Raw genomic sequence first — 13,511 nt, forward strand, 5'->3', positions numbered from 1 at the left:
TGGCGGTCTGATGGTTGCAGCCCTACAGGGTGGTGGTGGAGAAAACATGCAGGAGAGACTGCGTTGCACCCCCTCCTGGAAGAAATGTATAGATCTAATAAACAGCTTGTGATAAAAGCTGCTGGGGTCGTTCTGCCTCTTTTAGAGGAATGAGGGGGGATGCGATCATTCCAGACCGGACTGCGCCATCATCTCCTGGGATTTCTGGCCAATGATTTCCCTGCATCATTCTAAACCATTCTAGATCTATGGTCCATATTCGTGAGTTTACGGTCCATCGCTCTCCTTCCCGGACTCCTCCCTATGTGGCTCTCCCCGCGGCCGCAAACTTCTACGTCATTCACGACTGCTTCCTGGGAGTTGTAGTCCGTTTGCGGAAGTGCCCTCCTCTTTCTGGCCGAGGGGGAGGGCGCGGAACTACAGTTCCCGAGATGCTCCGAGCCGCCTCCGCGCGGGCGGCCGTGTCCTGGAGACGGGAAGCAGCCGGCGGCCTGCCATGGAGGGAGCGCGCGGGTCTCCTCGGCGCCCGGACCCAGATTAGCGGGCGGCGGCCACGGCGCGGGGCCTCCCAGCGGCCTGATGGACGAGGGCAAGGTGAGCGGGCTCAGAGGGGCTGCCGGGGTGGGGGAAGGCCTTGCGAAGGGCTGCTGCCTTCTTCCGGGTGCCTTGGCCCTGGGGTTTCCTGGTGGTCTCCCGTCCAAACCGCCCCAGGCCCTTCTTGCCTCGGTTTTGACCGGCTCGGCCCCGTCCCCGGGAAAAGCGAAGGGCCCAGCTGGCCTCCTCCTCCTGGCCAGCCCTGGGGTTTCTTGGTGGTGCCCCGTCCAAGGACTGAGCGGGCTGGCTCTGCCTCGCGAGCAGCAAACTGGCTTTCCCACCTGGGAGGAGTGACTCTGTGTGCTAGAAGCCGCCTTTCGGCCTTTCTTCTGTGATCCCCTTGGTTTTGTGGGAAAAAAAATTAATTCCCTTTTTAAAAAGGGATAAATATCCTCTCCAGTTGAGTCAGAAGACTTTGTGCAGCTTCCTTGGCTCCTTTTGGCCCTTCCCTTCTTCGAGGATGTGTCTTTGATTTCCTGGTGGCTTCCCATCCAGAGACTAATCATGCCTAACTGCTCAGGTTTCACACAGAGGCCACCAGAATCTGCACCACTTCAGGCAATTAATAATAATAATAATAATAATAATAATAATGATACTACATCCTGACCATGCTGATTTTGTGACAACAGCAGGGAAGTGGTCGGCTGTTGCCTTCAAGGCCTTCTGGGTGGCCTCCCATCCCCATCCAAATACCATTTCAGATCCTCCTTAGGTGTTGTTTGAGATCGTCATCATGGCTTCAATCATTTATTACTGATCTTAAAACTGGTGGGCTGGTTATTAAAATCAGGGGAAGGAAAGGTGTCTTGGAAATGGTCAACTGTGGATTAGGTAAAGTTGTTTTTGGGAGACAGTGTGATGATTTTGGAAATGTATGTAATATCAATTAAAAGCATTTCACCTATTTTATTACAGTTTTTTTGACCAGGCTACTGGGATCATCTATGCACTTCCAATATCTAATTATGGATTTTGTTTGGGAAGCATGCCTGTAGCTTTACTATGCAGAATATACAAATTTGCTAATATGTATGGCTGTCTAAGGACAGCCTTGTGTGGTGCAGAGTGGCAGGCAGCAGTTCTGCAACCGAAACTCTCCCCATGACCCGGGTTCGGTCCCAGCGGAAGCCGGATTCTCTCTCGGGCAGCCGGCTCAGGGCGACTCAGCCCCCCATCCTTCCGAGGTCGGGAAAACGAGCACCCGGCTTGCTGGGGAAGGGGACGGCTGGGGAAGGCAACGGCAAACCACCCTGCTCTATAGTCTGCCGAGAAAACGTCGCGAAAGCGGCCTTCCCCTCAAAGGGTCAGACATGACCCGGTGCTGGTACAGGGGACCTTTCACTTCATCACTTGGCTGTCTAAACATTAAAAGCGGTTTTCCCTGTGAGTTCATGGATGCATTTATGCAGTTTTCTTCTCAGCAAGGTGGAATATGGTCAGAGATGTCAATAACAAATTCTCAGGGTGGTTTCTCCCTGAAAAAGTTGGATTATGTAACATAATAGGTAGAACGTATTTTTTTAAAAATGTTCGTGCTAATTAATTTACCAAAATTAGAACTTTTAGAACCGCAAAGTATTGTATCACAGTTTAAAAACAATTGCTAAGTGACTGGTGCAAAATAATTTTCTGGTTTTGATTACAGTAATTAATGGTTTTGAGATTTCAGATATGTATATAATGTATTAATAAGCCACAGCATTTTGTAAAGTGAACTGGTTGTAAAGTGAACAGCTGTTTTAATACTTCTAGGTTAGGATCATTGGTTACAGGCAGACTTTGCATCAAACTTTCAAATCTGGTTTTTCCAGTACTCAGTTTTGGAGACAATTTGGTATTTGTTGATAGATTACAGTGAGGATACTTCCAAGGTCCTCCCATACATGATATCTTTCTTTCAGTGCTCTGATTCAGGGCCTAGATGAATCAACTTAGTCCTAATCGTTTATTTATTATCTACTGTAACAGTTCTCCCTTCCAAAGTGACTTATAAGCAATGTAAACAATTATAAATAAAAGTACTATAAATATTGTGGGGACGCGGTGGCGCTGCGGGTTGAGCTGCTGAGCTTGCCGATCGGAAGGTTGGCGGTTCGAATCTGCGTGACGGGGTGAGCGCCCGTTGCTAGTCCCAGCTCCTGCCAACCTAGCAGTTCGAAAACATGCAAATGTGAGTCGATTAATAGGCACCGCTTCAGCAGGCAGGTAACGGCGTTCCGTGTAGTCATGCTGGCCACATGACCATGGAAGTGTCTTCGGACAAGCGCCAGCTCTTCGGCTTTGAAACGGAGATGAGCACCGCCCCCTAGAGCCGGACACGACTGGACTTAATGTCAAGGGAAACCTTTACCTTTACCTACTATAAATATTGGTTAAACTCAAACGAACAAAACTTCCAGGATTGTTCCCACAGGGGAAGGGAAGAGTCCAGTTGAATTAAAGTTGCTGCTTGCCTTCACATATGAGTATCGATAATATTGTTTGGGATCATCTAGATGCCACATGTGGTGCGCCTGTACTCTGAATGTCAAATAATAGAGGCAAAAGATTCGGAAAAAATCTAGGGTCTTGGTCTAGACCAGTGTTTCTCAGTCTCAGCAACTTTAAGCTGTGTGGACTTCAACTCCAGCTGGGGAATTCTGGGAGTTGAAGTCCACACAGCTTAAAGTTGCTGAGACTGAGAAACACTGGTCTAGATTTAGCTGGAATAAAAGGTTTACGTTTCAAGCAAGGCTGGCTCATCACTAGATTTTGTCTCCCTCACAGCTGATTTCTAACTCTCAGTCTTTTTTCATAGCAGCCATTCCAGGGAAAGCTGTGTGCATACATCCTTTACAACAGACCGTATTACCTTTTTTCCAGGTAGGTGGTGGCAAAGTGAAGAAACCAGGTAAACGGGGCCGTAAACCAGCTAAAATAGATTTGAAAGCCAAACTCGAGAGAAGCCGGCAGAGCGCGAGGGAATGCAGAGCGAGGAAGAAACTGAGGTACCAGTATCTGGAAGAGCTGGTTTCAAGCCGAGAAAGAGCCATCTGTGCTCTTAGAGAAGAACTGGAAATGGTAATCTCCTCCTCTTTCCCATTTCCTTCCCTTCCCTTCCCTTCTTGATGTGGGCAAGAAACCTTGAAAAAAAGTTTCTGGGTTTTCTTACTGGGATGCAACTGGTTGCCACAAAGTTTGCTTCCCAGTTGATGTCAGGCTAGTTGAAATCCCCCATTAAGCCCCGGGTGTGCTTCCTGGATGCCTTGGCCACCTGGCTTGCGAACACGGCATCTATTTCTCTTGCTTTGTTGGGGGGCCAGTGGTACATACCCACAATCCACCCCCAGGTGATTTGCCTAAACAGAGCTCCCACCAACTGTTACATCAGCGAACTTTTTCTGCTGCTTGTGCACCATAATCATAGGTAACAATCGCCACCGCTCTAGAGGTCTGAGGGACCCTTGACATTTTTGGCCCAAGGTTCAGGCAGCTGGAGCCATTGATGGCATGTGGGGGAATGAGGAGGAGCCCTGCCCCTGTGGTGCACTAGGTGTGGAGCTCGGCAGCTCCGTTTGTGGTGCGCCTTGTGTGCCCTGTGGCCGGTATCCCCCGGTGCCTCTGACAGCTGGTGCGGGGGCATCTGAAAGCGGGGAGCTGCTGAGAACTATTTTGGTCACTGAGGCTTTCGTGAAACCTGCTCAAGGAAGAACACGTGATACTAGGGCAGAAGTTTTAGTTTGTCGATGTTGTCCATTTTTACCGTGCAAGTGGCTTGGAGAACTGTTTCTGGAAGGCTGGATAGGATTTATTGAAAACAGAAGAGACGTGTTGAGCCAGAAAGCTGGAGGGAGGCCCCTTGATTTTCAGGTTGTGCCTGCTTGAGCTTCAAAGATCCTGGATGATGGTAGTTGATACTCAGTGTCAGAAAAAGCAGAAGGTTGCTGCCTGCAGATACTACGCAGGTTTGCATACTTCTTTACATATTTCCTTCTTCAACATTTGCACTCTGACATGTTTCCTTGTTCCTTCTGTTTGCTTTAAGGAAGAGCACAGAACTTTGCAGGATACTGAATCCTTGCCTGGAATCTTGCTCTTATAGCTCCTGAGGTTGTGCAAAATGCTGAACCCAGGATTTATTTCGGCAGAAGTATAATTTATTCCAAGCTTGTATGAGGGATCGATACATGTCCTCTAAGATCCTGGGAATCTCAAAGTTCTAAAATATTAGAATACTATTTAATGTTTATTTTGTGTTACGTCTTTGTCCTTCAGTACAAGCAGTGGTGCATGGCAATGGATCAAGGGAAAATCCCCTCTGAAATTAAAGCCCTCCTGAGCGGAGAAGAGCAAAGTAAACCTCAGCAGAATGTGGGCAAGATGGCCAAAGCCGTAAAGGGGGACGCCAATAGCCGTGGTTCTTGTGAGTTCTGGTTTACGCAATTCTTAACTTCATTATGGCCGTGGACAGAGGCAGGCAGTGTGCCAAAGACAAAAAACAAAAAACACCCCCAACCCAAAATCCTTGTCATGATCTGGTTCGTAGGAAATGGTTGTCCTGTGGCTGCAACCCAGCTGTGGTCAAGGGGGGAGGCTGTTTAGACCAGTAGTCTGGCTGGGTTAAAGCTCTTTCCAGACCTCCTTGGAGGTCTTGAGTGTAGGGAGCATTGCCGTTGGTATCATTGGTCTGCCTTTGCAACGCATGCCACGGTAACGGGCATGGGAACTTAAGTTTCCTTTCTCTAGACCAGTGTTTCTTCAACCTTAGCAACTGCAAGGTCTGTGGGATTCTGGGAGTTGAAGTCCGCACATCTTAAAGTTGTGACGGTTGGGAAACACTGGCCTAGAACAACAAGCTGCTTTCTGTCCCAGCCCTTGTACTTCTGGAATGGTGTCAGTCAGGCTGAGAATGTTCCAGTGCCAGAGCACCCCACTTGGTGCCGCCCCGCCAGGCTTGCTCAGTATATAACAAGAAGCTGAATGATGCCCTTTCTTACCATCTGGGTGAACTGAGGCTCTTCCTGGGACATATCCTCCCACTTCGGTCTCTGGCGTTCCTGGGTGTGCCGTGGACATAAGATCCCGTTTCTCACATGGGCTGACATAGGCAGATCCCACTTCCTTAGTGCTTTTGGATGCATCTTGTGTCCATCTACCCACTAATCATCTTGAGGCAGTCTGCCTGTTCCCTGTTCCATGCATGCCCAGAGGCTTTTCACCCGGGGGTTGCATGTCTCCTGCTAGACGTGGATCAAGTCCAGCTTGGGTCCTGGGGAGTTTGTGGACACATCCAGGCTGTTTTCTTGGTGGCAATATAGGGAAGTGGTCTTTCTTTGCCTTCTGGAATGTTTTTTGAGGTCCCGTCTAAACAGCAGCCCTGGGACTTCCTGGTGATCTCCCATCCAAGGCCCAATGAGGCATGACCCTGCTTAGTTTCTGACCTCGGATGAGGTTGCCAGACACTTTCATCTGCTGTGGCCAACTTAACCCCCACCCCAAAAAAGTGCAGACATCAACATTTTATAAAGGCTGTGTGTGGTCCTGGTGGGCTAGAGCTGCATGCATTTGTCCATAAGAGAGCATATTATTTGGAAGCCCGATGCAGCTCACTGGCCCTGAGCGAAAGCTGATAGGCCACCCACTACGTGCCGTGCACCTTCTCTTGCCTCTTCCGCCCAGCCCATGTGCAGATACCTGGGCAAGATTGTGTCCCGTACATGTCTTAGTTGGCCATAAAAAAACCCTGCTTGAGGGTTGACCACATGAGACTCTAATGTACAAATATGTTTCTTTTCTCTTCCAGGGTGAAGGTCAGTCCAAGCAGACTGAAGCCCATATTTAAAAAACAAGCTGATTTTTTTTAAAAAACAGTAATCTGTGGATTTAATGCAAAGGCGCCCATCCTTGGTTGTTTTGCCCATCGCGGATTTGGCTGTTCTGCAGTTGGAGTTTGAGCTGACTTTCAAAATGAACCTAACAGCAAGAGGGCAGAAGTAAATCTTTTTAATCCACTTTGGTTTAAGAAGCCAATATGTGTGGTGTGTGTGCAGGAATATCTGCTGAAGCAGAGAAAGAAAGGCCCAGGGTGATACCAACCCCGAGTCTGTTCCAAAATGTAACAGAAACTCTGGGGCTGATTTTGTGGGTAGAAGTGGCTGAGAAAAAGGAGCAGAGCTTCGTTCCTGAGGCTAGGGCCTCCAAACTCTCCTCAGTTGTGTCAAGGTCTATAATTGTGCTTCTGATTTTGTTTTCATTACTCATGTAGCATTTATTTAAGGAAAATACTATGCAGTAAAGAAATAGAGTTTTATTATTCAAGAGGTAGCCTGTTCTGCATTGGATATATATAGTGCAGTGTTCTTCAAACTTGGACTTCAAATGATACTTGGACCTCAAATCCCAGAATTCCCCAACCAGCATGGCCTTTGATGAGAATTCTGGGAGTTGAAGTACATGGATCTTAAAGTTGCCAAGTTTGAAAAACACTGATCTACTGCATGCGGATATATCCCACTGTGGATGGCCAATATGTCCTCGCCTTCCCCTTTCTCTTCCGTGGTTTCTGAGCTAGTGGGGTTTAGATCTAGTTGTGAATTGTGAAATCCTTGAGTCCTGTGTCTCAGCCTCAAGTTGTGAATGCTGAAATCCTTCAGATGACAGGATGTTCTTGCCTTAAGCAAAGGGGCTCTGCCCGCCGCTTGGGGGGAAGACACCGGTCCAGCTTACTAGGATGGGCGAGGCTGCGCCTGTGAGACGCTTTGGTGAGACGGCCCCTCTTTTACAGCAGTTGCATTCGCAGGCCACCCTGTTCACAGTCAAGCGTGTCGCTGTGACGCTGCTGCTCCTTCCTCAGCGCAGGCTAGCTCGCTGTGGGTGGAGTGGGCTATTTGAATTCGTTTCTTCTTTCACTGCTCAGTTCAAGGCTTCATCAGTAGGTGAACAGGTCATTTGAGCAGCAGTGAAATCACTCTTCAGCAGCAAAGCGTTGTGGTCAGTTTCTGTTTCCTAAGCTTGTGTCTTTGCTTAGAGCTGCTTGTTAATAGGAGTGACGTGTCAAGAGTACTGTAGTCTTTTTTCTTTTTGCTCAGTGCAGTCGTGGAGCAGTTTGATAGGGAAGATGCCCCCACCTATCTGGCTAGAGAGAGAGAGGAACAGAAGCAGCTTGCCCATTTCCCTCGCCTTACCGTCCCTCTTGGTAACGGGGCAAGCGGTTTACGTCTGGCATAAAAGGGTGGGAAGGGCCTGGGAGTTTGTGGAGAAGGGCTAGCAAGTGAACGGAGCCTTCAGGACTTCTCACGCCTCCGGTTCCATGGGATCGTTGTGCCTGTAGAATTGTGTGTTGGAAAGGGGGAAATATTGGAAACTTGCAACCTAATGCTGTGTGTGTTTTGCTGCGGGGGACAAAATACTTAAATTATTGTGAGACCCAAGTGTGTCCTTTTGTATTAAAGTGGATGTAACAAAGCCTTGGCTGTCCTTTATTAAAAGGGTTACTGAAAGAGGTCAGGGTTGAAGGAAGGACTTTTCACCAACCATCATCATACCCAGTTGCCAGAAAAAGTATGAATGTACCTTGTTTGCATGTCTTACAGCAAAACTGTTATTTTAATGAAAGCTTTCTTTCTGTATGGAAGATTGTGATTTTCAGCCATCTCACTGGCATGTGGGTAAACTGTTCACTCTTCCTTCTTCACACTGTGAGGCCAAGCCTCCAGCTGCTAAAAGGAATAAACAGTAAATTGCAGCATTTGTAAAAGCTAAAGAAAACAGTGAATTCTTCCTTGCAAGCCTGCTTTGGAGTCCGAGGCTGTGGGATGCTGGCCTCAGCTTTGCAAAGCCAGGGTTTAATCCTCCATCTGAACAAGGCCAATATTTCTGGAAGGCCTGAGGGGGGTTTTGGTCTTTCGCTGCTCTTCAGGGACTCTGGGGGAGGCAGGTGGGGCTGATGGTTGTAGAAGAGAAGGCTGGGGGCTCGCTTGTTTTTATACAGCACTAAGAACAGACATCAGCCTAGAATTCTGCCAACGTTTGCGTTCTGCTGGTGGGGGTGGAACTGTAGACCCATCGCTCCCGTCCTGCAATCTCTTCTAGTAATGGGGGTTCTGGTGCCAACCTGGAGCTTGTCCTGTTCCAAACAAGGAGTAAGCCTCCTTCGAGTGGAGCCTGATTCCTGATGGCTTTGGGATCCTTCTGTGCCATTTTCTTGAGAACATCATGGAAGTTGCTCCCCACTGCCTTCTTGGAGGAGTTTTTTTTAAAACTTTTTTGGAAAGACGGGAGGAAGAATGCCATGTCCCTTGAACTCATGAATGAAACATAGGATTAAAATCTAGTACGGCCATTCAAATAATTTTATAACTGAAAGGGTGTTTGACCTTGGGTCTTCCTTTAAATGGTCTGCTGTGCTAAGGGAGTCACAATTTTACAGGGACAGGAAAATTCCTAACTGGTAGAAGCCCATTCTGGTGCTAATAATGTTCGCAACTTTATCAGCACCGGACACTCCTTTGCCTGGGATGTAATGATAAAGAAGACTGTTGCAGTGGTAAGGAGCTTAGCCTTTACTTAATTCCTTGCAAAACCTACCTTTGATTTGTGCCTTTGATCTCAGAAACGTGAAATATCTTCCTGTACCCACCTCCTGGTCCATGGCCGAGCTTCCCCAGGTATAAGAAGGTGCATATCCTTTCTTAATAGCAGTAGATCACAGTGATCTTAACCAGCTATCAAAGCTCAGCCCTCTGACTCCTTTTCAGGTAGACTTCCTGATTCCCAGCCTCTTTCTGGTTCTTGGGGAAGGTTTTCTGAGAAATGGGTCTAATTCTAGCAGAACGATCTTAGTGAAGCACTTCTTCAGGCACTTCAGAGCTGCACCTTTGCCGTTGGTTCTTGACTCATGGTGCCTTTGGATAACAGTTGGGCTACAGGGATGTTGCAGGGAGAAATGGGTGTTTTGTCTCCTGTCTTCCTAGCCATGAGAAGAGAGAATGGTGTGTGTGTGTGTGTTTCCAATACCTGAAAAAGGCCTCACACAGAAGACCACAAGAGCAGGTGGGGAAATCATGCTCTTGAGGTACAGTTGAATGCTTCCCAACAGCATGAGACTTGTTTGACAGAGGAACCAATGACCCAGAGAGGTGCTGGATTCATTGATGTGGAGGCTAGGCAGCCATCTGTCAGGGATGCCTTAATTGGGCATCTTGCGCTACTTGGAAGACTTCAGTGGACCTTTTCAGCTGTTGACTGGGTGGAAGAGGCTGAAAGAGGGCATGCCCTGAAGACAGCAAGGGACTCTGGAGAAGCTGAAAAATCACTGCTTCTGAAACAGGAGCAAGTTGGGAATCACAGCACTGAAGGGTCCGGGAGATGTTGATGGGAGCTAGCCAGCCCTTAGCCAGAGAGTGCTGCAAAGCATATACGTTCACCCCCAAATGCATTTATGCAGCAGGTCAAATTGAAGTTAACCTGAAGAATTGGGAAGAGACAATGGGAGTCTTTTTCTGCCTGTTGCTAATGGCAACATGCCATCGGAGAAGATTTTTGGGAAAAATAGGGTTCCTCCAGGGCTGAGGAGTCTTCGAGCAGTCAAGAGCAGTGCTCAACAGTCTTGAGCCTCTCACTGAGTGTGAAGGGAGGCAAAATGGGTTTGATGGGGATTTTCTGGTATTCCGTCAGTTTGGGAGGCGTTATGCCTATTTCTGGCTTCCATTTTATTTTTCTAGCCTTAGAATTAGAAGTTATTTGATCATCAAGTCATTACAGAGAGGGATCTGGGGACTGTGCAAAGGGGGAAAAAAAGTTAGTTAATGCCAGCTTAACTGCCTTGACTTCCCCTTAAAAATCTTGGGAGTTGTCATGTGGCAAAAAACCAGACTTTTCTGACCTAGCACATTTCATTGAATTATGTTAAATTTACAATAATAAGGCTGTTTATTGATTTCAAATGGCACTCAGTGGTGATTCAGATTTGGGCTGCCAAGTGGAATAAGGAGGCCTGAAAATAAATCCAGTGAATTGAGCTGTTTTCTGATTTTCCCAGTCTGACCGTGGACTAAATCTTTAGACTGGGGTACACCCCAAATTAGTACATATTGCCGAAGGCCTGAGCATTATCTTCCATGGGTGTCTATGGGACAGGGGGAGTGACATCACCCATACCATGATGTTGCTGCACAAATGACACAAATTGAGTAATTTGCTGCACATTACACAATTCATTTGCTCAATGACATACTGATGTGCATGGTGTTGTGCCGCACACCTACTTCTTGACTCTGAAGTGTTGTTAAACCAGCCACAAAAGCGCTCCAGAAGTGCTCACAGGAATGTCTAAATGCACAAGTTCTGGCTGGGTAAAAGGGCATCTCCACAGTGGTGAAATTTCACACGTGAAGCTGTGAAACGCCAGCGCATGGCTTTTCTCCCTCTACTCCATAGTTACACTTATTGAATAAGTTGGCTGCATTTGACTAGCAGCCATTTTAAATGAAAATATACTACAGCGCGCACATTGATTAAATGCTGTTGCCCTTGATGATAAGTTAATACTGGCCTGACTGGGACCTGACTCAGGAGGAGATCAGCCTTCTCAGCTGTGAGCACCCCTGCACGCATGAAAATCTGCAGGTCTTAGGATCCACTGTGGTGGACCTGGTTTCTGTTAGGACAACTGCTAATGCTCCAACAAAAGTAATTATGGATGGTAAGAAGCAGAAACCACAAACCGGCATTTTCTGGCCACCATTGTGTATCTCTGCTTATACACAATAAAACGATTCTCTTCTCTATTTGGATCTAACTTCTACAGATCGGGGGGGGGGGCGGAATAAAACCACATTGTACTAGGATACATTGGCGTGCCTCTCAATATTTTACCAGGTGCAGATTTCTGAAAATAGGGATGCTTGGAACACACAAACCCAGTGTTCAGGTGTGAAAATCACAAAATTTCTAATGGATCCACTTCTTACTTTCTACATACTGGCCTGATCTGCATAAGTTGGCCAGGTTTGGCAAAAGGAGTTCAAATGCAGAGAGCGTGAAAGGTCGAAGGTACTGTCTGTTCCTCCTGAAACAATTATTCTAAAGAGGTCTGTAGCTTTAAGACAAGGCAGTGTAGGATAAAGTAAGTGGATTCAATGAAACAAAACATTTATTCTCCCTGCTAAATTGCATGGAATCCTTCACGTAGAAGGAGTGGTAGCATAAAGCATTTGAAAGGACTGGCATTAATTACACAAATGTATTTGGTGGGTTAGAATTAATAGGCCAGGCAAGTTTTTTCTCTTTTGCTTCTCTATTGAAAGAATCATATATGGAGTCTTTGGAAACAGTTTTTGGTGCAGCAGGGATTTCTGAGATCCCCACGTAATTTTTTTTGGCCACCTTGGAGCTGGCCGTGATGGTGTATGCGTTACTCCGATAACATTTCATGGAGGACATGCAGAAAGTCTCCTTGATCCCCCTCCTGAAGTTGGCATTGTACGCCGAATACAACGTGGGTTTCAAGGCTGAGGAACTAAACGATATCCAAGTCACCGTCAAAAAAACCAGGGAGTTTCTCCTACGGTCTGTCTCAAGTGGGTGCCAAAGCTGAACCACATAAAATGGGAGCCATGAGAGGAGAAAGAGAGCATTTAGCATCAGGAACATTTTGATTGTTTTCACTTTTGTCCTGGGGACAACATTCATGGTCCTCCGGACTGTTCTGCCCTCGGTGCCGATCCTCCAAATGTGCTTGATTACTTTTTGGTAAAAGAGGATGATGAGAACCGATGGAATCAGAAAGGCTACTAACACGTGAATGATACTGTAAACAGTCCTGTCCCAAGAATAGGGGGGGAAGAATCTGCAGTGATTGTCTCTGTCCAAGCCCCCCCAGATGAAAGCTGGAGACATCAAGGCCGCGTTGAAGATCCAAGATGCCGCAATCATTTTCTTAGCCTTTTCCCTCGTCACTTTGAAACTTAGCGGGTAGACAATAGTGTAGAACCTGTCAATGCAGATGGACAGCAAGACATAAATTTGAACCCCAGGGGTGAGATACTGAAAATACCTTATTGCCTTGCACATCATGCTCCCAAAAGTCCATCGGTCGGAGGCTAACTGGAACAGTACAAACGGGGTGCACCCGACGCTAATCAGCAAGTCTGCGCAGGCCATGGAAACCACAAAATAATTGGTGGTCGACTGGGTCCTTCTGCTCCGGTAGATGACGAGGCAAACCAGGGAGTTTCCGAAGACAGAGAATAACCACAACACACCCCAGAGCAAGCTGGCGATAACAATTTCTCCAGGCATCAACCCATACTGCAAAGCGGTACTGTTGCCCTCCAACCCAGGTTCCTTGGACAAGGCAGCGGCCTCGTGGCTTCCCAAAGGGTTCGAGGTTCCTGCCTCAGGGTGGCTCTGTCGCAGGAGGCCTGAGGGTGGGGTGAGGAGATGAGTGGTGTGGGGATCCATGTCTTTGGAGAGCAGCATAGTCCGTCTTCCCTTAGAGGACTGTATGGGAAGAAAGATCCAGTCAGTCATTTTAGGAGAAAAAGGCCAGCAATAATCGTCACTTGGTCTTCATGTTACATGATGGATTAACCTGGTCCAGGAGTGCGTGCACAGTAACTGGAGGGTGTACATAAACAACAGTTTAGGGTGCAGTGACTCTCTTATTTTCTGCAAAAGAGCAGATGAGTGGGATTACAGATCTGAAAAAATGGATTGGGCTGCACCCCCACGACCGCCCCCTGAAGGAATCCTCAAGAGAGAAGCCGGGCCCAGGATTGCTGGTCCATCTGGGGGTTCATAGCCCTCTACGTCCCAGGCTGGCCCCTGCTGGGGTGTTTCAGGGTGGGAAAATCTCCCTGGGAAGACCCCCCCCCCCAACTCAAGAGCCACTTCTCTGGCTTAGTTCTCAGGAGCAAAGAAGCCTTAAATTAGCA

At 47.5% G+C, this 13,511-nt stretch overlaps 3 protein-coding genes across 3 annotated transcripts in view; 1 reads left to right on the plus strand and 2 right to left on the minus strand.

The window, feature by feature from the left end:
* Positions 1-13,511, minus strand: part of DUSP16 (dual specificity phosphatase 16) — a 618,435-nt gene that overhangs the window by 60,845 nt on the left and 544,079 nt on the right. The window lies entirely within an intron of this gene.
* On the plus strand, positions 435-8,040 carry CREBL2 (cAMP responsive element binding protein like 2). The gene is made up of 4 exons (XM_063308322.1): positions 435-594; positions 3,460-3,657; positions 4,852-4,999; positions 6,380-8,040. Exons 1-4 carry the CDS (start codon positions 580-582, stop codon positions 6,382-6,384), a joined length of 366 nt encoding a protein of 121 aa, XP_063164392.1. The 5' UTR covers positions 435-579; the 3' UTR covers positions 6,385-8,040.
* Positions 11,788-13,063, minus strand: GPR19 (G protein-coupled receptor 19). Its single transcript, XM_063309223.1, has one exon. The coding sequence runs from the start codon at positions 13,054-13,056 to the stop codon at positions 11,809-11,811; it is 1,248 nt and encodes a 415-aa protein (XP_063165293.1). The 5' UTR covers positions 13,057-13,063; the 3' UTR covers positions 11,788-11,808.

The sequence above is a fragment of the Candoia aspera genome, chromosome 7 (genome assembly GCF_035149785.1).
Source record: "Candoia aspera isolate rCanAsp1 chromosome 7, rCanAsp1.hap2, whole genome shotgun sequence".
Classification (NCBI taxonomy): Eukaryota; Metazoa; Chordata; class Lepidosauria; order Squamata; family Boidae; genus Candoia; species Candoia aspera.

Bases quoted from the DNA above. Each gene is read 5' to 3' on its own strand.
- GPR19 (XM_063309223.1), bottom strand. From the start codon at position 13,056: ATGCTGCTCTCCAAAGACATGGATCCCCACACCACTCATCTCCTCACC.
- CREBL2 (XM_063308322.1), top strand. The intron at 3,658-4,851 runs GTAATCTCCTCC...TTTGTCCTTCAG, and splicing joins TTAGAGAAGAACTGGAAATG to TACAAGCAGTGGTGCATGGC.